The 21,413-nt window shown below is 44.7% G+C and overlaps 1 protein-coding gene across 3 annotated transcripts in view; it reads right to left on the bottom strand.

Annotated features, from left to right (window-relative positions):
- Positions 1-6,369: 6,369 nt before the first annotated feature.
- PXYLP1 (2-phosphoxylose phosphatase 1) overlaps positions 6,370-21,413 on the bottom strand; it is an 80,322-nt gene continuing 65,278 nt past the window's right edge. For all 3 annotated transcript variants that reach the window (XM_003416177.4, XM_064275507.1, XM_010595982.3), the window contains 2 exons: positions 14,494-14,633; positions 6,370-9,614 (listed from right to left, as the gene is read on the bottom strand). In XM_003416177.4, coding sequence (XP_003416225.1) covers positions 8,680-9,614; positions 14,494-14,633 — 1,075 coding nt within the window. In that variant the 3' untranslated portion in view covers positions 6,370-8,679. The remainder of the gene's footprint in view (positions 9,615-14,493; positions 14,634-21,413) is intronic.

Genomic DNA, 21,413 nt, shown 5'->3' with positions numbered 1-21,413 from the left:
GTTCAGTAGGAGAGCTGGCTGGCCTGACAGTTCAAGCTTGCCGGATGTTTAGATATCTAGGGTTAGTCAGTCAGTTAGAAAGCCAGGTCAGCCAAATGATTTGTGGTTTAGGAACCTCATCAGCCAGGCAGCTAGTCAGTTACTCAGGATTAATTTTCCGGGTAGACACTGGTCCATCAGAACCCGTCAGTCAGAAGATCAATATAATGACCTGTCAGCTGGTTATTGAGAATGCTAAGCTGCTGGTTCATCGGACAGAAGGGCAGTTGGTAAAGTGTCTGTACTTGATACGGCTTCAAGGCAGTGTCCTCAGGTGGAGAGAAGGGCTGACTCCTTCCCAGGCCACCAGAGGGAGCTTCAGTTTTCTGGGAAAGAGGCCATTCCTGGTAGGTGACCCTGGGAAAGCCGAAGAGCTGTAGAACAAGGACCAGGAGGATTTGCCAGTCGAGGATGGTGTGGTGTCCCTTCACACACATGCCCTGCACATTCTATAGGCTCAACTTCAGGCTTGAGGGACCCCAGCCTCTGGCTGGCTTCTGAGGAAAGGCCCCTGGAAGGACTTCACATTCTGGGGGGGTGCCTAACTGAGGTGTGCTTGGCCCCGAGCTAGGAGGAAGCCAGACAGCTGCCCACCAGGAGAAGGACTTCCCTCAGGGGCACATCATTCAAAGCACTGGGCACAGCCTCACCTGTCTGCCCCAGGAGTGAGGAGGGGAGCAGCTTCCTGAAGCTGAGGCACCAAGGGCAGGATCTCTCTTCTCCCAAGGCGCATGTCACTTCCTGGGCTGCTTCCCCTTCAGCTTCTCTAGGAGCCAAGGAGGAGCCAGACTATTGGCTTCAAGCCTTCAGACTCCCATTCCTTTGCTGAATTGTGGTCAGCAGCTTCTCAAACGAACAGCAGTCCTAACTAAGGCAGGAAGTATGGAGGTTAGACATAGGTAAAGAAGGACATGGGGAAAGGATGGGCAATGTGCTTCATTTCCCTTGAGGAATAATTGAAATCTTTAAATAAGGTGTCAAACACGGTGTTGGGCACAAAGACGGGACTCAGTAAATCTGAGTTCTTTTCTCCCCAAAGGGAAGTGCATGAGTCCAGGGAGCTGTCTCCCCCAGTCATGCCTAGAGCATCGTGCGGTACCCCCAGGTGTGCTTTCTTGTTTAGGAAACGGGAAGGGACGTATTCTGATTCCAGCTGTTCCTGGTGACTCAGAGCAGTCATAATAATAAAAAGTAATTTGAGAGCAATTTTTTTTTTTGTTTTTAATGACGGTTGCCATTTAGAGATGCCCCAAAGGCCTGGAACTTTCTGTGCACTCTCATATGTGAGGTATCACCTGGTTTACAGATGAGGAATCTCAGGCTAAGAGAGCCTAGATACCTTGCTTAAGGTCCCGCAGCTGGTAAGTGGTATAGAACTGGATTTGAGCTTGGCTCGTAGGTTCCAAATCTCTTTCCCTTTTGGGAGATATCATGCTCCAGGCCACAGTGGAGAGGACGGAGAAGGACTAGGAAGTTGCTTGGTTCTGAGGAAGGCTGCCTGGGGGCTTTGGACAGGGCTGTACCCTCTGACCCTGCATACCTGACATCCCCCCGGTGACAACCAGGAAATATGTCAACGACTGCAACCCCTTCCTCCTTGTACTTATTCCAGGTAATAAAGCTGGAGAGGTAAGAGGGAGCCCAACTATGAAAGACCTCATGGGTCACCTCAGGGAGCCTGGATTTCATCTAGAAGGCAGTGGCGAGCCAAGGCAGGGTTTTTAACAAGGGTGACATGATTTGATTTGCACCACTGTGAGTGTGCAATCAGTATATGTCAGAAATGTGTGGTGTGTATGTTTTTCATATCCAAACCATTACACATGCTTTTTGTGGGACACAGAAATGTTTAATGTAGTGGTATGGTGATTCTGAGTGAGGGCTTAGCAGTCAAGCTGGTTTGACTCCCAGTTCTGCCACTTCCCAGCTGTGAGGGCTTGGCAAGTGACCTCTCAGTTTCCTTCCCCATCTTAAAAATGGGGCTCATCGTCATTTCCGTCACAGAGTTGCTGTGAGCATGGAACAAGATAATGGATATATTGCACAGGGCACCATGCTGGGTGCCTTAAAGTGCTCAAGGAATGTAATTCTTGCTACCAGGGCCCACATGATCCTGCATGTCAAACACATCTTGTGCACCAATTGCAGTCCTCTCGGTCTCAGCATCGTTTCTGAGAGAGACATGGTGGTGCTGACCAGATCCGTGCAGGCTTTGATCTTGACAGCATCTCGCCTCTCGCTTCCTGCTCTGGGGTCCTCTGATGTCAGGGCATCCAGAAGGGCAGGAAACGGCTATGGATGGGAGCTGCAGAATTGATGTTTCTCCTTTTCTTCCCAGCTGAACAGCTCTGAGGTGAATTTCTTAAGGCTTCTCAGGTGGTCCCACAGGACATAAGAACCAGTCACTCATAAACCAAACCAAAAACCTGTCGCCATCGAGTCAATTCCAACTTACAGTGACCCCACAGGACAGGGTGGAACTGTCCCATAGGGTTTCCAAGGAGCACCTGGTGGATTCAAACTGCCAACCTTCTGGTTAGCATCCATAGCTCTTAACCACTACGCCACCAGGGTTACCAGTCACTCACAGGGGGTAGTCAATTCAGTATGGCTCCTCCCACTGGCTTTGTCTCCTTCTCCTTTGTATTTCCCTGCCCCTCAGCCCAGCTCTCTGAGATCCCATTCCCTCACAAAACTACCCACACCAAAGCTTTGTCTCAGACTCCAGGGGAACCTAGGCAAAAACCACCTGTTACAAGGTGATCCTCCTTTCTTGGAAATGCTGCGTTAGAAAAAAAATGTGAAAAGAGAAATGAAAGGGGCCAGAAACATGGATGTCCATAACAGAGATTCAAGAAGGGGATCGTTCCCTTGAATACGATAGACTTTTGGCTATAGCCCAAGTTTCAAGTTCTATTTATTCACTTATCGGGGGTAACAGAGTAAGGGGGTAGGGGAACTGGTATGCTAAAGGGACCAAGAAGACCTTTGTAGTCTAGGCTGATCCATGTTCCAGTCCTGACTCTGCCATTTACTGCTGACTGTGATCCTGGGCAAATATCTACCCCTGAGCCATAGTTTCCTTACCTGTAAAATGGGGATAATAAATGGCTACTTCAAATGGTTACTCGTATCGTGAGATACGGAGATGCGACTATACCAGTTGAGTGCTTAGCCCAGTGTCCAGCCCATGGTATGTGCTCAATAAATGACAGGTCTTGGTGTAACAGCTCCCTGTAATTAGCATTAGACTGCCAGATTCAAATTTCTCCCATTGCTTCAGGTATGCATACTTCTTGTTGTTGTGAGCCATTGAGTTCATTCCAACTCGTAGCAACCCTATTCTATATGGTTTCCAAGAGCTGGTGGTGGATTTGAACTTCCAACCTTTTGGTTAGCAGCCTGAGCTCTTAGCCAATTCAGTACAAGGGCTCCATACTTAGCTTCCACAATAAAATGGTAAGCATTTCCTATGCATCTTAAACCAGTTGTCATTGAGGAATTTGTGATCAGTAGGTAAGTATTATCCCTTTTAAAATGAATGACTCCAGTTTTCCTGCCCAGGCTAGCAGGGACTTCAGTCCCTAGGATTTGCTTGCAGGCTAGGTTTCCAGGAAGCAGACTGTGAGACTGATAGTATGTGCAAATTTTATTAAGTTATGTTCTTGGTGGTCAACGCTGTGGAGGAAGCAAAGGAAGCAGGGTGGGGCAGAGGGAGAATTTGGGCTTCAATACAGTCACAAGGCCTTAGCTGACCCCATGGGAACATTGAAGCTGGATGACCCTTCAGGTTGTCCCCAGGCCTTTAAAGCCCTGACCTGACCTGTCACTGGATATGGCTGCCCCAGAAAGGAAGCATGCCCTTGATGAAATGGCTCTCTTCATCAGGGCAATTCCCTGAAATGGCGGACAGCCACGCACTGCCAGCAACTGGGGAAAGAGGCCCTAAAGGGTGGATCTGGGTGGGGCAGATCCACACCTTCCAACTCTGATGGGGGAGGTTTTGGAGAATGCAGCGGTCACTGCGAGTTCCTCACCCAATACCCATTCTCCCCTTCCTTATTAAGAGGAACCTGGTTTTGCTTGGGACAGCAATGTACCCAATAAAAATACTCACTTCCCTAGACTCCTTTGGGTAAGTGACTCCATTCTGGCCAGTGAGATGTAAACAGGAGTCTGTATTCCTGATGACATTGTGGAGCCACTGCCTATTTCCGGAAGGTTCCTGGAGAAAATGAAAGGGTTTATTTGCTTAAACCACTGTAATCAGACTTCTGTTGGATCTAGTCAAACGAAGTCCTAAGCGGTTCAGAGAGGCATTATATCCTGCTTTGGAACATGCTCCATGGAGTTAGAATGGTCACAGCTTGGAGTTCCAGCTTTGCTGTATACTAGCCACCAGTGTGAAATCGCAGACGAGTTACTCCATCACGCGTGCCCTTCTCTGTAAAGGAGGAACGAGATTGTACCTATGTCTCAGCGTACATTAGGGTGACCAGCTGGTCCCTGTTTGCCTGAGACTGTCCCAATTTTAGCATTGAAAGCCCCATGTCCTGGGGAGCTTCTCAGGCCTAGCCAAACCAGGCAGCTGGTCACTCTATTAAAACTACCCTACTTTAGAGATGGACTTCTGGGTGCAGAAGACTGAAAATCGTGTTGGATGCTGCCCCCTAGTGGCTGAACATAATAACATAACATTACGTAGTTTTCTTGACAGAAATAGCAAGCCACAGCTGATCAGAGGCAGGGTTGGAATACCCCCCTAACCATTTAAATTCGTAACGACTGTTTCAGTATTCACTGAGACAATGTATCTCTTTTAGCTATGTGATTTTATATATATTTATGTATATGTACATATACAATACACATGTTTTTTTCAGGGACAGTTGAATATTTTTAGTTCATATTCAAAAATTACAATTTTCTATTGGATTCCAGTGTACAGTATATTGTGTTTATATGAAAAAAAAATCCCAAGGCTTTCTCCTATGAAGGCTTTTTAGAATTCACTTTCAATATATGATGAAAATCTCTTAAATTCTTTTTTCCCAAAAAAATTCCTTTGTAAAACTGGGATGTGTCATAAACATTTGTCTTGTATTATTCACTCACAAATATAGTATCTTGTAGGGCTCTTGTGAGGATTAAATGAAATAGTGTATCTTTTTCCACCGTATCTCACACAGTGCCTGTTCTGCAAAAGTTCACTGTTGTCATGCAAACTGGGGTTAGACTCTGGGCTCTGACTTCCTCTGGAAAAGTGCCTTCACCCACCCCGAGCCCATTTCCTAATTCGTATTTGAGGTTACTTCCTCAGAAGATTGTGAAGACTAATAAATGTCTGTGGAATCCCTAAAGGGAAACATTCACAAAAGTGGCAGCCTTTACTAGACAGTTTTCCAGAAGCCAGGTCTCGGGCCATCCCTCTGCTGAGGGGCGCGGCAGCTCTAAAAGAAGCCAGGCTGGCCCTTCAGCGGTGCCTTCCCTCACCGAGGCCAGGCTCCGCTGAAGTCACGCTCAGAGCCCAGGAAGGCCTGACCAACCCCTCTGGTGACAGGCTGGCTCCTTTTCAGGAGAGCTACTAATTATGACCCATCTGAACTGGCCACAGGGCAGGCACTCACACAGGGGCACAGCCCAGACCTTCAGTTTGGTGGCCTGGGTCAATGGCAGCTAAGTCGTGCCCAGGCCAGAGCTCTGTCCTGGCCACAATGAAAGCCAGAACTGCAGTGTGAATCCTGCTTTCTGGCTTTCTACCTGTGGTTGTGTTTAAACACACTATGGTACCCCAACCCCAGCCAAGCTGCTAAATCAGTTCAGAAGCCTTCCTGGAGATTCTGGGGAGCAGAAGCATGTCTCTCCTGCATCAGCCTTTAAAAATTCCAGAAGAGGGATCACCGAAACCTTTCAGAATGACTAATTCTGCTGTAGCTACCAAAACAAAAAAAAGGAATCCGTTGCCGTCAAGTCGATTCTGACTCATAGCAACCCTATAGGACATGGTAGAACTGTCTCAGTGTTTTCAAGGAGTGGCTGGTGGATTTGAACTGCCGACCCTTTGGCTGGCTGCGGAGCTCTTGACCACTGCACCACCAGGGCTCCCCTGTAGCTACAAAAAACCTCAATTAGGCTTTATAGCAATGTTAGATTAAGTTCTTCAGTTCTGTTCATAAGTAAATTGAAAAGAAGACTAGCTACATTATACTGAAAAAGGGTCAAATGCTCAAGTGGGCTTAAAAAAATCAACACACAACACTGCTGGCCTGTCTGCTTTGTCCTGTGTAACTCAAACGTCTTGTAATCCTGCTCCAGCACCTTGGCTTTAAGTTTCAATTTCATGCATTTTTAATGAAATTCTCAAAATATCTCGTCCATACCATGAATTATCACACAGTGGCTAAAAAAGAGCCATATATAGATCTCAACATGGAAATATCCCCAAGACATACTGTTAAGAGAAGCAGTTAATGAGAAATTTTTTTAAGACATGCTGTTAAAGAGGTTAATATATTGCTAAGGGAAGCAAGTTACAGAACAATATATATAAAATGATCCTGTTCCTATGAAAAAATGATGTCTATTTCAGCATCTGCATGGGAAATTTCTGGAAAAATATTTGTCAAACTGCAGACGGTCATCTCTGGATGTATGATTAGAGAACTTCACCTTTGGGGCTGTTTTTCAGTACTGCCTGATTATCTTCCAGTGGGCATGTGTTCATTTTAATCAGAAAAACAGAAAAGCTAAATATATATGTATCCACCCACACTTGTCATGAATTAACATATTAGACCCTTGCCCAGAAACCAAGGACTCCATCCATTAATTCCAGCTCAGTGCTCATCAACTGAATGAAGTGTCTCAAAAACCTGGTATTGAGGAAGATAACTTAATGCTGTGCATATCCAGTGTCCTGGGGGCAAGACCTACCCCTTCAGTGTTGGCTCTTATCCAAAATGTTTACTCTTACAACAGATGTTGTAATTGGGTTTAAAAAAAAATGTTCTGACTCAGTTTTAAATCTTCAAGAGGGACTTAATCTAATTCAGATATATTATGAGTTGGAGAAAAAAAAATCGATGGGGCATAAAAGACTAGCAAGATAACACACAATTTCTGGCAATAAAAGCAGTTAAGATAAATTTCAAAAATATCGGCTCTCACTTGAAAAGAACTAGAGTGATTTGTAGGTACAGACCATTAGTTGTAGAGTACAAGTATTCTTCAAAAATTTATTAATAGAAACACGTATTCAAGTGCAACGCTGAACAAAATAAAGGCTGGAATGCCAATGATACTGAAAAACGTCACTTGCACTTAAAACATTATTTGACAAAGAACTAGCACCATTAGTTCAGAAATCACAGATTTAATTGTAATTGCTTCTAATTTATAAAATACAAAGATTATTTAACTATCTAGTAACAAAGCGCTTCCAGAAACATTTAAAAATCAATTAGAATTTACAGTTTGAAACTGACGAAAATGGTTTAAAAATTGATCCGATTCTATGGTTTGTCCAAGGGGATGAGCCGTCATGAGTTTTATTGGGAGAAAGTGCCGGAATCCAGCTTCTGGCCCCCTTCTGACCACCAGGCAGGTACAGGAGATTGAATCTTACTGTATGAACGAGAACACATCTAAAACTGGTCTTAGAAAATACTCCCCTAGACTATAAAAATACTAAGCGGGATACAAAAATTTCAGCATACACAGCAAACAGACTACAGCAGACAAATAACCGGAAACATATTTCACACTATCTTGTACCACAATCGTCATGAACATCAAGTATTAGTCTAATAGCTCTTCTCGGATTCATTCCGATTCAATGTTTCTTGGCCCTCAAGTTTGGTCACGAAGTCAGATACAGACCACATTCTGTGTTTCTAGCAGAAGTTAACGGGAGACACCGCTGAGGCATAATTCCTGGAATTCAATCAGTTCTCAAAGTGCTGAACGTGCAACCGTAGTTGAGACCCTTTAACACCCGGGGTTGACGAGCTACAGCCCAGGGACCGTGTCTGCTACCACCTGTTCTGTACCGTGTTAGGGACACGGCCACGCTCTCGTGCTTCCGCACTGTCTACGGGTGCTTTTGCACCACCACGGCGGTTAGGTAGTTGTGACCGAGAATACACGTGGCCTGGGCTACAAAGTCTAAAATATTTACTCTCTGGCCCTTGACAGGGAAAATTTGCCAACCTCTATTTTTAGATAAATCACTTCAGGAAATTTTTTACTGAACAAGGACAAGATAAGACTGTCCCGGATTAAGAAAATTTTGGCTGAGGTTTGCTGGTTCCATCATATCGTACCCTGGCAGGCCGAAAGAATACAAATTTGGGTTGGCATCTTTGGGTATCAAAACACTATTCCGGCCTTCTAAACAAAGTCTGGCTATGGTCAAGTATCTTTCTCTGTGAACTGGCAATTATGTACCAAGTAACTCACGTACCAGATTACAGCAGCAAACTACTTCTTCAGCCCAAACCATCTATATGGCACCCAAGTAGAATTTCTAGCCTTTTTAAAAGTCAACATCATGTACCCTTAGCAATGGAAAGAACTAGAAAGGAACCTTTCCCATTTCTTCTGTACCGGCATAGATTTTATAAGCACGGTAGCGTGTACCTTTTAGAATCCTTCCCTGTGACACGCCTCATAATAACTAGCACTGCTGCTACCCAGGGCTGCAAACATGTCCTTTTGGACAAAGCGGACTAAGTTTTCAAAGGGGCACATAGGTTTGTGAGAACGCTTGTGCTCCTGGCAGAAAGAGGTGTGGAACGTGACGTCGATGCCATTGTAAAGAATCCGGACGGAATGCTCACTGGGCTTCTCTCTGTCTTGCCAGAGCTCAAAGATCAACCTGGCTGCAAACCTTGGGAACCTGGCTTCCGTAAGGCCCAAGGCACTGAGTATTGGTGACAGAGTGACATCATGGGCAGAGTAGAGGGTAAAGATCTCTTCTTTCCTGCCTTCTGCAGCACGCTGCATCCGGCTGATGGTTTGATTCAGGATGGGGTGGGCACCCAGTAGTGCGTACCCCAGATAGAGTTTCTTCTCCCGCCTCTCTCTCTCATCCTCTATCTGGTGTGTCTTGATCACCTTGAAGTGCTCCATATCAATGCAGCCGTTTCTGGTGCAGGGGAAGCTGACGTTGTGGCAGAAGTGGCAGAGCATGGAGTCTATGGGGTTCGCGGCTCGGAGCTGCTTGGTGGGGATGTCCACAATCTTGGCCATCTCCCCATAGATCCTCTCCAGCTGGCTGTTTTTCAAACGTAAGAGGTATTGACGACGCTGCTCCTTTTCCAGATACTGGTTTCTCACTGGGCAATAGCAGTTTCCAGAGCAGAACAGAGCACTTGGCTGGTGCCTGAAATAAATCTTCTTCCAGTCGAAATCTGGGAGAAAGCCATAAAGCAAGGCCAGCCCACTTTGTAGAGTCCGGCTTTTCCCAGTGGTCTCCAAGTAAAGGTGGTCTGTGGACCAGTCACTTGGCAGGAGTTTATGTTTCTTCAGATAGATGTCCCTCAGTAGCTGACCATTCTGCAGATGCTGCACGACTCCTGAAACACAGAGAGACACAGAGCTTCCCTTACTCTCAGCTCAGCAAAAGGAAGAGCAAAGCTAAGTTGAGTCAGTGTCCAACTCGACTTTTTTAGAGGCGTATAATTGAACCCATTTCCCCACTGTATAGAAGTTGCAGGAGTGGGTTCATGTCAACTTGAGAAGAGAGCCTCTTGGGGGTACCCATGAAGAGGTGAGCAAGTCGGGCAGAGGGGGTGTTGTCCTCTGGGACCAGTCGTTCTAGGGAACACAAGGACCATCTGCCTCCCTCTCACCCTGCCTCTTGACTGGCTTCTTTTCTGGGGAAGAATTTTGACTGGTGGCCTCTGAGGGTAGGAATCACCAGCTGGTGGATGTCCAGGCTATAATCGGCACGGGCCTAGGGAGAAGCTTCTCCCTCCTGCCCAGGGACACAGCATTCCTCAGTGTGCAGGGAGAGCAGAGCTCAGGTAAAGAGAGAAAGGAATCTTGCCTGTTGCTGCTTAACACCCTCGTTACTGGGAAGTTCCCTCCTTGGCCCTGCCTTCCCTACTGTACTCAACAGAAGGCTCTCTGCTAACCTGCGCACATTCTGTCTCAACCTGCAGAGACTCTAGGCAGCAAGGAAGGGAGCTGTCTCTGTACTGATATGGAACCAGGTACCAGATATATCACTGCATTTGAAAAAAGCAAAGTGCTGGCAGTATGTTTCATAAAAAAAAATTTTTTTTCATATGCTCCATTTAAATAAAAAAGAGGAAAAAGAATGTGTATTTGCAGTTGCTTATAGATTGAACTCTGTCCCCCAAAAACATGTGTTGTAAGTCCTAACCCCTATACCTGTGGTTATAATCTCATTTGGGAATGGGTTTTCTTTGTTATGTTAATGAGACAGTTTAGTGTAGGGTGTGTTTTAAGTCAGTCTCTTTTGAGATATGAGATTAAACAAGCAGGTGAGTAAGCAGAGATGGGGGAAGAGACGCCAAACCACATGAAGATCACCCAGGAGCAGAAACTCAAAGGAGACAAGGACCTTCCTCGAGAGCCCACAGCAAAAGGCTTCCTCTAGATCTAGCACCCTGAATTTGGACTTCTAGCCCCCAAAAGCAGTGAGAAAACGCATTTCTTCTATTTGTTAAAGCCACTCACTTTTGGTATTTGTTACAGCAGCGCTACAGAACTAAGACACTTGCATTTTGTATAAAGAAGTTTGGAAGGATGCACAAGAAATGACTATGCATGGGGTGTATGGACCACAGGTGGAAGCAAGAATTTCAAGTTTACCTTTTAATATCACTTTAGTTTTGAACTACCACAGTACAACCTGTTATCTTAAAAAAATAAATAAATTACATTAAAAAGCCTTATCTTCAAAGCAAGAGAAATCAACTCAAGACAAAAACAAGTTCGCCCTTCAGCCAGCAGATGTAAGGGGCCACAGTCTTGTACATATATGCATTCGGTGAGGGTGTAAATCACCCACAGGCCCTCTGACCAGTAACATTTATTCAGATGTCCAAAAGGTTTGAAAAGCTCTACCACAGAGATGAGATACTTAAGGCTGACATGTGTGAGACAAAGGCACACGTACTGGCTCAGGAGGGGAGAGAGCTTCAAATGCAGGGTAGTGAGAGCGGAACCTCTCAGGGAACTGGGCTGGGACAGGTCTCAGCATTTCCAAAATGGTTTGCAAAAAAGAAGCAAGTCATGAATGCCAGACACTGAGAATCTATGTTCCAGTTCTCCTCTAGTGAATGACTTAAGCTACATACACAGAAGTCGGAGTGCTCACTGTGTGCCAGGCCTTTTTCATTGACTCCTTACAATGAAGAAAGTATATCCTTATTATCCCCATTTCCTTACAGATGAGGAAGCTGAGGCCCTGCGCCACTCAGTTACCAAGTGGCAGAGCGAGACTCAAGCCTCTGTGCTCTTAGCCCCTGCTCACGGTGCCACCTCCTCCTACATTCTCATGCATCAACACCGAGTTCTAGCCATCTGGGACTTCTCATACTCTCCAAACAGAGCTTACATTTTCATGACTTTGTCCATGCTGTTCCCCCTCTCTGCCTAGAGAAATCCTCATCCAATCCCTAGCTCCAACGCTACCAGCTTTGCAAAGCCTTCCTCTTCCCCAGGTCAAATTAATAATTCCTTCCTGTTCCCACATGCTGCCAGACCTCAATGACAACATTAGCTACATTCCTTGAGTGTTAAATAGTGCATCAAATTTAACTCACCCCAGCCTGTCGGGAAGATGGGATTAGTCTCATTCTAGCCTGTCTGACTCTAAATTCCGTGTTCCCTCTGCTAGACCCTGCAGCTGCCAGCATGACATTTAGCTGTCTACACGTACGCTGTCCCACTGCAGCCACACACTTCTTCGGGGCGGGCAGCAGAGGGTCTGACTCATCTGGACACACCCACCCCAGCTCAGGAGTTACCAAAGCATCTTGCAAAGAGAAGGCGTTAAATAATGATCTCATCACATGGGTGTCACAAGTGTGCCAGTCATGAATGATTATAATAGCGATGAACTTTCAGCCACATTTAAAACAGAAGATAGAAGTGACCATTGAAAGGGAACGAGGGAACATTAGCAGAGAGTACTGCCAAGATGCTATCTAGAGTAATAGTAATTTAGAAAATATTGTGATGATAACAGATGAATTGAGACGAAAGGTCCAAATGAATGACTGTCTCTAAGTGTGTGAGAGCCCCTCCACACCCCTATGTCTTCTCAGGGAACAGCCCCTGGTCCGCTCTCTGCTCAGTCACCGCCCCCCTCGCCAGCACTGATGGGCACTGACCCTAGGGAAGCCCATCTGATTCGCTGTCCCAGGAACCTGGACTTGCATGTTCACCTCTGGGTGTAACTAGGATTGTAGACAGATGTGAGGCAAACCCAGACAGAGGCAGGGACAGGATGGCTTTTTTATTCCTGGTTCAGTCTTTGGAGACCTGGACGTGTTCTTACCTTTGGAGTCTGGGAGTCAGCCCTGAGTCCTTACATTTCCCCTTTTCACTTGAGTTGGTTTCTGTAACTTATAACCAGAGCAACTACTGATCCTCAGCAAGCGTGGTGCTGCCCTCTGCTGTCAGGATAATGGGGGGAGGGACATTAGAAGGCAGGCAGGGGACAGGGAGCTAAACTGTCTTTACAAGGAACAGAGGTTCTCGGCCCCAAGTAACTTATGAGTGTTTCACAAGACATTCCCAGAGGTGAAAAACCCATTTAAACACCAGAGCCTAGAACCTCTGTTTTCCATGTAAACACAGAACAATTTTTGCATAATGTTAACAGTCACAGAATTGTCCAGAAATGCAGGGTAAATTAAGGGAAGTCTGTCCTTTGTTCTGTTCAGAACTGATGAGAACAATCACGTCCTGACACCACACCCTTCCCTGGGTCTGCACCTGTAGCCGTCACAGGCACCTGTCTACATTCAGGTGCAAGCACTGGGTCACTTTATTAGGTTCTGTAGTGTGGTCATGCTCTGAGCTCCCAGACTGAAGAACCAGGAACCTCTTGGGGAACCACCGATGCCTTCCATTCCCAGCAAGGCTACCCCATAGTTAACTCCCCAACCTACAGGACAGGGAACTGACTGCACGGCGGTCTAGGTAGGGCTGCAACAGGAAAGACAGGCTTCTGGAAGGAATAAACTCAGCAAAACAAACTCCATGTCCAGGGATTTGGGCCATATATTTTTCTCCCTGAGATCTTGTACAGCAAAGCCTATCAGGTGTTTTGTCTGAAGTGTATAAGCACACGGGATTGACTAAATCAAGTACAGCCCATCTGTAGTGGAAGGATATGCAGCCATCAGAAATGACGCTGTCAATGAATATTTATTGACAGGTGATATGGATCGAATTGTGTCCTCCCAAAAAATATTTATACCGGTGGATATAATCCCTTTTGGGCATACAGTTTTTCTTTGTTATGTTAGTAAGGCCATGCCATTGTAGGGTGTATCTTAAGCCAATCGCTATTGAGATATAAAAGGAGCAGATTCAACACAGAAGCAAGGAAGCACACATGGGGAAGACAGATGACGATCAGCAAGGAACCACGGAACAGAAGCTGAACAGAGACGAGGACCTTCCCCCAGAGCCAAAGGGGAAAGGAAGCCTTCCCCTAGAGCTGGTACCCTGAATTCAGACTTCCAGCCTCCTAAACTGTAAGAAAATAAATTTCTGTTTGTTAAAGCCACCCACGTGTGGTCTTTCTATTATAGCAGCACTAGGCAACTAAGACAATAGAAAAAATTATCACAATATATTGTTACGTGAAAAAATGGATTATAAAGTATTTTAGTAAGATACCAGTGTGTGTGTGTGTCTGTGTGTGTGTGTACAGAGAAAAGATTACTAAGGGTCCGTTTCCTTGACCGGTAGGAGGATAGTTGCTTTAAATTTTTATTCCTTTTGCTTAAATGTCTTTCCTAATTTCTCTTGCGAGGAGCCCTGGTGGCACAGTGGTTAAGTGCTCAGCTGCTAACCATAAGGTCAGCAGTTCAAACCTACCAGCTGCTCTGTGGGAGAAAAGACCTGGCAATCTGCTCCCTTAAAGATTCCAGCCTAGAAAACCCTACAGGGCAGTTCTACCCTGTCCTATAGGGTTGCTATGAGTTGGAATTGACTCGACAGCACATAACAACAATTTCTCTTCCATGAACACGTACTGCTTTCGTAATTAAAAAAAAAAAAGTTATTTTAATTTTTAGATATCAGATGTTTAATTGGATACCTGGTGGACTCTGAGCTCTTCAAGGTGGGGAAAAAAAAATTGAGCCCCACATGCCTGAGGGCCTTACATGGGAATATTCACCATAAATATATGCCAAACGGAAGTGTAGGTGGGAGAATAAAGGAGCGACTGGCTGTCACACATACCTGTCTGTGTCAGCTCTCCCATTTCACACAGCGGGTGATTGGGGTAAAGAGGCAGGGAGTGTAAGGGGCTTTCGAAAGAGGCTCCGGATCCTTTTGACATGTGACTAACGAAAGCTTCCAGTTTAGGATGATACGGTTTCCTAAAGAGACAACACAGAGGATTAGTAGTCAGAGTGCCCCACAAAAGCCCACCTTTGCTTAGGAGGTAACAGCCATAACATTAGTTCCCAACCTCAGCAAACAACACCCCCACATACTCCCTGGCATTTCTCACCCACGGTAACAGGTAACTGGAGCCCTGGTGGCACCATGGTTAAGAGCTCTGCTGCTAACCAGAAGTTTAGCAGTTCAAATCCACCAGCTGCTCCTTGGAAAGCCTATGGGGCAGTTCTACTCTGTCCTATAGGGACTATGAGTTGCTATGAGTCTGAATTGACTCGACGGCCACGAGTTTTGGGTTTTTTTGGTAATGAGTACTAGCCTGATCACTTTTAAATTCCTTGACCCCTGCCACCTACACATGAAACCCTGGCTCTGTAAGGTAGCTTGAGTCCCTACCCTCTGCTCCACTGACATTGCACCTGGCACCATGGGACGCGGCTCTGCCCTCTACCATCCTGTCCCACCCTCTGCCGCCTCCTGGGCTCCCTCTCCAGCCCAAACACCAACACCCACCCCTTCAGTCATGCCCTAGGCTGGGAGTTGCCCTGGATTTCTCCCTCTCCTCCCCCTCCACATGCCGTGTACCTCCCAACCCTGCTGACCTTTCCTCCTAGTACTGCCCCATCCCTCTCTCCTTCATCCCCACAGCTACTACCTGTGGCCTCGGGAAATTTCGTCTGGATGCCATTGGGCCCCTAATGGGCCTCCCTGCTTTTAATCTTTCATTCTCTACAGCCAGACATATTACTTGAAAGGCAACTCTGACCCATTGCTGCCCTTCCAGTGGCTCCACATCGCCACGGTCTGTCCAGAAGGAGCCAGTAAGCCCCTCTCAATCTAGTCTGGCCCCACCTCACTTTGAGGGCTCATCCCTCCCCACGCCCCCCACTCTAGGGCTATGATGTGGCCACACAGAACCAACCTGTTCCTTTCCCCCGACACATGCCTCCAAGCCTTTCTACATGCCTTCCCTTCCTCTTGGAAAATCCTACCCCAACCTTCACCAAGCTAACTCTTAATCCTTAATTTACTGAACCTCTAGAAAACCTCACTTTAAGAAAACTGTCAACTAATTAAAACAACCAGGATCTCTATAGCTCTTTACAGTTCACTATGAACTCTGTGGAGTCCCTGGGTGATGCAAACACCTAATATGCTCGGCTGCTAACCAAAAGGTTGGAGGTTCGAGTTCACCCAGAAGAACCTTGGAAGAAAGTCTTGGCAATCAACTTCCAAAAAATCAACCACTGAAAACCCTGCAGAGCAGAGTTCTACGCTGACACACATGGGGTCGCTGTGAATCGCAGTCAACAAGACGAAAACTGTTTTTTTTTTTCTTATGCACCCTGCACACACAATATCTCATTTAACGTGGGGTGGTAATGAATATCTAATCACCAGTCTGTTTATGTGCTCTGGATGAAAACGTTCTTTAAGTCTCTGCTACAAAGTACATGTGGTAAGTCAAGGCATAATTTATCTTTCTAATCACTAATACGCAATTTCTCTGAATAATGAAATAACCTATGGATAGACGCACATTTTCTTCTCCATCGTGAAATGACCTATGAACGTATACACACTTTCCAGCTGAACAGAAGCGGACAGATAGAGTAGTTTGCAACTAAACCGCATAAGGATCAGCATGAAAAGAAGCAAAGACAAATTATTCTAATGCAGACCCCTGCTGTCTGAAAGCCCAATTAACTGTGGAAATGCTTGTAAAGCAGCTGCCGAAGTGGCTTCCTTATCTTTGAAAAACATAAAATTAAAAAAAAAAAATCCATCTTTTAAAACATATGTTTTAAAATTAGAAAATGCTAATCCCGGCATGAGGTATCGTCTAATAAATCAGCCCAGATTGCCGCAGGGAATTGTTTCTTTCCGTAAAAAACAGAGGGTATATTACTGTGCCTGGAGCTAAAATACAGAAACGTTTGCAAACTGGGAAATAAAATTTCCAAGCTGACAATGAGGCTACTAATAAGAGTCAACGTCGACCAGAGGCTATCTGTCACCCGGAGTCAAGTGCAGGCCATTATTTCAGGCTGGTGATGTCTGATGATCTGAGAAAGCTTTGCTGCCAGTGTGAGAAGTGGAATTGCACCACTGAACGTGTCTGGTGAGATGTCCTAAGTATTAAGGGCATGTGACTGCTTAATGATGCTCTGCTATCTAACTGTATTCATTAAACCTTTTTCTTTTTTTGGCATGGAGAGATGAAAATTCATTAAAATAAAAAATTCTCTTATAGAAAAGGCAACAAATGATTGCACCTTAGGTAACCTGAGCCCCTGGGTCTCTCCTGGACCTGACAGGTCCATCCCCAGGAGCTTAGAGTGTACTCAGCACATGGCTGATGTTGTTGTTGTTAGGGGCTGTCAAGTCAGTTCCAACTCATAGTGACCCTACATACAACGGAATGAAACACTACCCGGTCCTGCTCCATCCTCACAATCGTTGCTATGTTTGAGCCCATTGTTGCAGCCACTGTGTCAGTCCATCTCATTGAGGTTCTTCCTCTTTTTCACTGCCCCTCTACTTTACCAAGCATGACGTCCTTCTCCAGAGATTGGTTCCTGCTGATAATGTGTCCAAAGTACGTGAAATGAAGTCTTGCCATCCTTGCTTCTAAGGATCATTCTGCAGTAATCCTCCAAGGGAGATTTTTGTTCATTCTTCTGGCAGCCCATTGAATATTCAATATTCTTCACCAACCCTGTAATTCAAAGGCATCAATTCTTTTTTGTTCTTCCTTATTCACTGTCCAGCTTTTGCATACATATGAGGTGACTGAAAATACCATGGCTTGGGTCAGGCTTATCTTAGTCCTCAGAGTGACATCTTTGGTTTTCAACCCTTTAAAGAGGACATTTGCAGCCGATTTGCCCAATGCAACACATAGTTTGATTTCTTGACTGCTTGCTTCCATGGGCCTTAAGTATGGATCCAAGTAAAATGAAATCCTTGACAACGTTAGTCTTTTCTCCGTTTATCATGATGTTGCTTATTGGTCCAGTTGTGAGGATTTTTGTTTTCTTGATGTTGAGGTATAATCCATACTGAAGGCTGTAGTCTTTAATCTTCATCAGTAAGTGCTTCAAAAGTCCTCTTCACTTTCAGCAAGCAAGGTTGTGTCACCTGCATATTGCAAGTTATTAATGAGTCTTCCTCTAATGCCATGTTCTTCTTCATATAGTTCAGCTTCTCGGACTATTTGCCCAGCATACAGATTGAATAACTATGATGGATGAATACAACCCTGACACAAACGTTCTTGATTTTAAACCATGCAGTATTCCCTTATTCTGTTTAAACGACTGCCTCTTGGTCTATGTACAGGTTCTGCATGAGCACAATTAAATGTTCTGGAATTTCCATTCTTCACAATGTTATCCGTAATTTGTTAGGACCCACATAATGCCTTTGCATAGTCAATAAAACTCAGGCAAACATCTTTCTGGTATTCTGTGCTTTCAGCCAAGATCCATCTGACATCAGCAACCTACAGTTCTTGGGATTCGGGCCAGTAACCTGCTGTCTTATCTGCTAATCTTAGATGCATCAGCCTTTGCAGACATAAGCCAGCAGCCTACCATCTGACCTGTAGATCTTGGGTTCGTCAGCCTCTGCAGCTACATGAGTCAGGAGACGCCTCCAGATTGACACCTGACGCATGGACATGGCACTTGCCAGCCTCTACAACTGCGTGAGCCATTTCCTTGAGATAAATCTCTCTCTCTCTCTCTCTAAATATATATATGGAAACCCTGGTGGTGTAATGTTTAAGAGCTCAGGCTGCTAACCAAAAAGTAGGCAGCTCGAATCCACCAGCTTTTCCTTGGAAACCCTATGGGGCAGGTCTACTTTGAGTTGGAATGGAATCAACTCAATGGCAACAGGTTTGGTTTGGGGTGTGTGTGTGTGTATATACGTATATATATATATATATATATAAATAAATAAATATATACACACTGGAAACCCTGATGGTGTAGCGGTTAAATGCTACGACTGTTAACTAAGAGGTCGGCAGTTCGAATCCACCAGGCACTCCTTGGAAACTCTATGGGGCAGTTCTACTCTGTCCTATAGGGTCGCTATGAGTTGGAATCAACTCGACGGCAGTAGGTTTGGTTTTTTTATATATACACACTTCGCTGGTTTTGCTTCCCTAGAGAACCCAGCCTAAGACAATGATGCTATTCGATAATTTCACATTCTGTTGGATCACTTTTCTTTGGAATGGGTGCAAATATGGATCTCTTCCAGCCAGTTGGCCAAATTTCTTGACATAGACAAGGGAGCACCTCCAGCACTGCATCACTTTGTTGAAACATCTCAACTGGCATTCCGCCAATTCCTGGAGCCTTGTTTTTCGCCAATGCCTTCAGTGCAGGTTGGACTTCTTCCTGCATCGATTCTTGAGCGTATGCTACCTCCTGAAGTGGCTAAATGTCTACTAATTCTTTTTGGTACAGTGACTCTGTGTATTTCTTCCATCTTCTTTCACTGCTTCCCACTTTGAATATTTTGCCCATACAATCCTTCAATATTGCAACTCGAGGTTTGAATTTTTTGTTCAGTTCTTTCCGCTTGAGAAATGGCAAACATGTTTTTCCCTTTTGGTTTTCTAACTCCAGGTCTTTCTGCGTTTCATTATAATACTTTGACTTCTCAACCCGCCCTTTGAAATCTTCTGTTCAGCTCTTTTACTTCATTTTTTCCACTCACTTTAGCTACTTTACACTTAAAAGCAAGTTTCAGAGTCTTTTCTGACATCCACTTTGGTCTTTTTTTTTTTCTTTTTAATGACCTCTTGCTTTTTCATGTATGATGTCCTTGATGTCATTCCACAACTTGTATGGTCTTTGGTCATTGGTGTTTAATGCATCAGATTTATTCTTGAGACTGTCCCTAAATTCAGGTGGGATATACTCAAGGTTGTATTTTTGGCTCTTGTGGACTTATTTTAATTTTCTTCAGCTTCAACTTGAACTTGCATATAAGCAACCGATGATCTGTTCCTCAGTGGGCCCCTGGCCTTGTTCTGACTGATGATATTGAGCTTCTCCATTGTCTCTTTCAGATGTAGTTGATTTAATTCCTGTGTATTCTATCTGGTGAGGTCCACATATATAGTCGCCATTTACATTGCTGAAAAAAGTATTTACAACAAAGAAGTCATTGGTCTAGCAAAATTCTATCATGTGATCTCCAGCATCATTTCTATTATCAAGGCCATATTTTCCAACTACCAATCCTTCTTCTTCATTTCCAACTTGCGCATTCCAATTATCAGTAATTATCACTGCATCTTGATTGCATGTTTGATCAATTTCAGACTGCAGATGTTGGTAAAGATGTTCAGTTTCTTCATCTTTTCATTAGTGGTTGGTGCACAAATTTGAGTAACACTCGTATTAACTGGTCTTCCTTGTAGGCGTGTCTTAGTTATCTACTGCTACTATAACAGAAATACCACAAGTGGATGGCTTTAACAAAGAGACATTTATTTCCTCACAGTAAAGTAGACTAGAAGTCTGAATTTAGGGCATCAGCTCCAGGGGAAGACTTTTCTCTCTCTGTTGGCTCTGGAGGAAGGTCTTTGTCATCAATCTTCCCCTGGACTAGGAGCTTCTCTGCACAGGAACCCCAGGTCTAAAGGATGTGCTCTGCTCCCAGCACTGCTTTCTTGGTGGTATGAGGTCCCTCCACCCGCCCTCCCCCCGATCCTCCATCTCTCTGCTCTCTTCTTTTATATACCAGAAGAAACTGGCTCAAAATGCAATCCAATCCTGTAGATTGAGTCTTGCTTCATTAACATAATGGCTGCCTATCCCCGCACCATTAACATCATAAAGGCAGGATTTACAGCACATAGGAAAATCATATCAGATGACAAAATTGTGGACAATCACACAATACTGGGAATCATGGCCTAACCAAATTGATAGGCAAATTTTGGGGGAACACAATTCAATCCATGATAAGGCATATGGATATGATCCTAGCACTGACAGCACTGTACTTCAGGATAGATCTTGAAATATTCTTTTTGATGATGATGAATGCAATGTCATTCTTCAATTTGTCATTCCTGGCATAGTAGACCATATGGTTGTCTGATTCAAAATGGCCAATACCAGTCCATTTCTGGTAACACCAAGGATATCAATCTTTATGCATTCCATTTCATTTTGGACAATTTCAATTTCCCTAGATTCATACTTCGTACATTCCACATTCCAATTATTAATGGATGTTTGCAGCTGTTTCTTCTCATTTGAGTCGTGCCACATCAGCAAATGAAGGTCCCAAAAGCTTTACTCCATCTACATCAAGGTCAATTCTACCTCGAGGAGGCAGCTCTTCCCCAGTTATATTTTAAGTGCCTTCCAACCTGAGGGGCTCATCTTCCTCCACTATTTCAGACAATGCTATTCATAAGGTTTTCACTGGCCAGTTTTTTTCAGAAGTAGACTGCCGGGTCCTTCTTCCTAGTCTATGTTAGTCTGGAAGCTCTGCTGAAACTTGTCTGCTATGGGTAACCCTGCTGGTATTTGAAATACTAGTGGCATAGCTCCAGTGTCACATCCACACGCCAGCCACCACAATATGACAGACAGATGAATCAGCACATGATAGATGCTCCAAAAATATGTTAATGAATTCAGCTGTGAAGTACATCATTCTTGGCTGTTTCATGAAAAGACCAAGCCTTCCATAATCTGTAACAATGACTATAGCAAGCTACC

Source organism: Loxodonta africana, chromosome 23 (genome assembly GCF_030014295.1).
Source record: "Loxodonta africana isolate mLoxAfr1 chromosome 23, mLoxAfr1.hap2, whole genome shotgun sequence".
Classification (NCBI taxonomy): Eukaryota; Metazoa; Chordata; class Mammalia; order Proboscidea; family Elephantidae; genus Loxodonta; species Loxodonta africana.
This window is presented reverse-complemented; position numbering and strand designations above follow the sequence as displayed.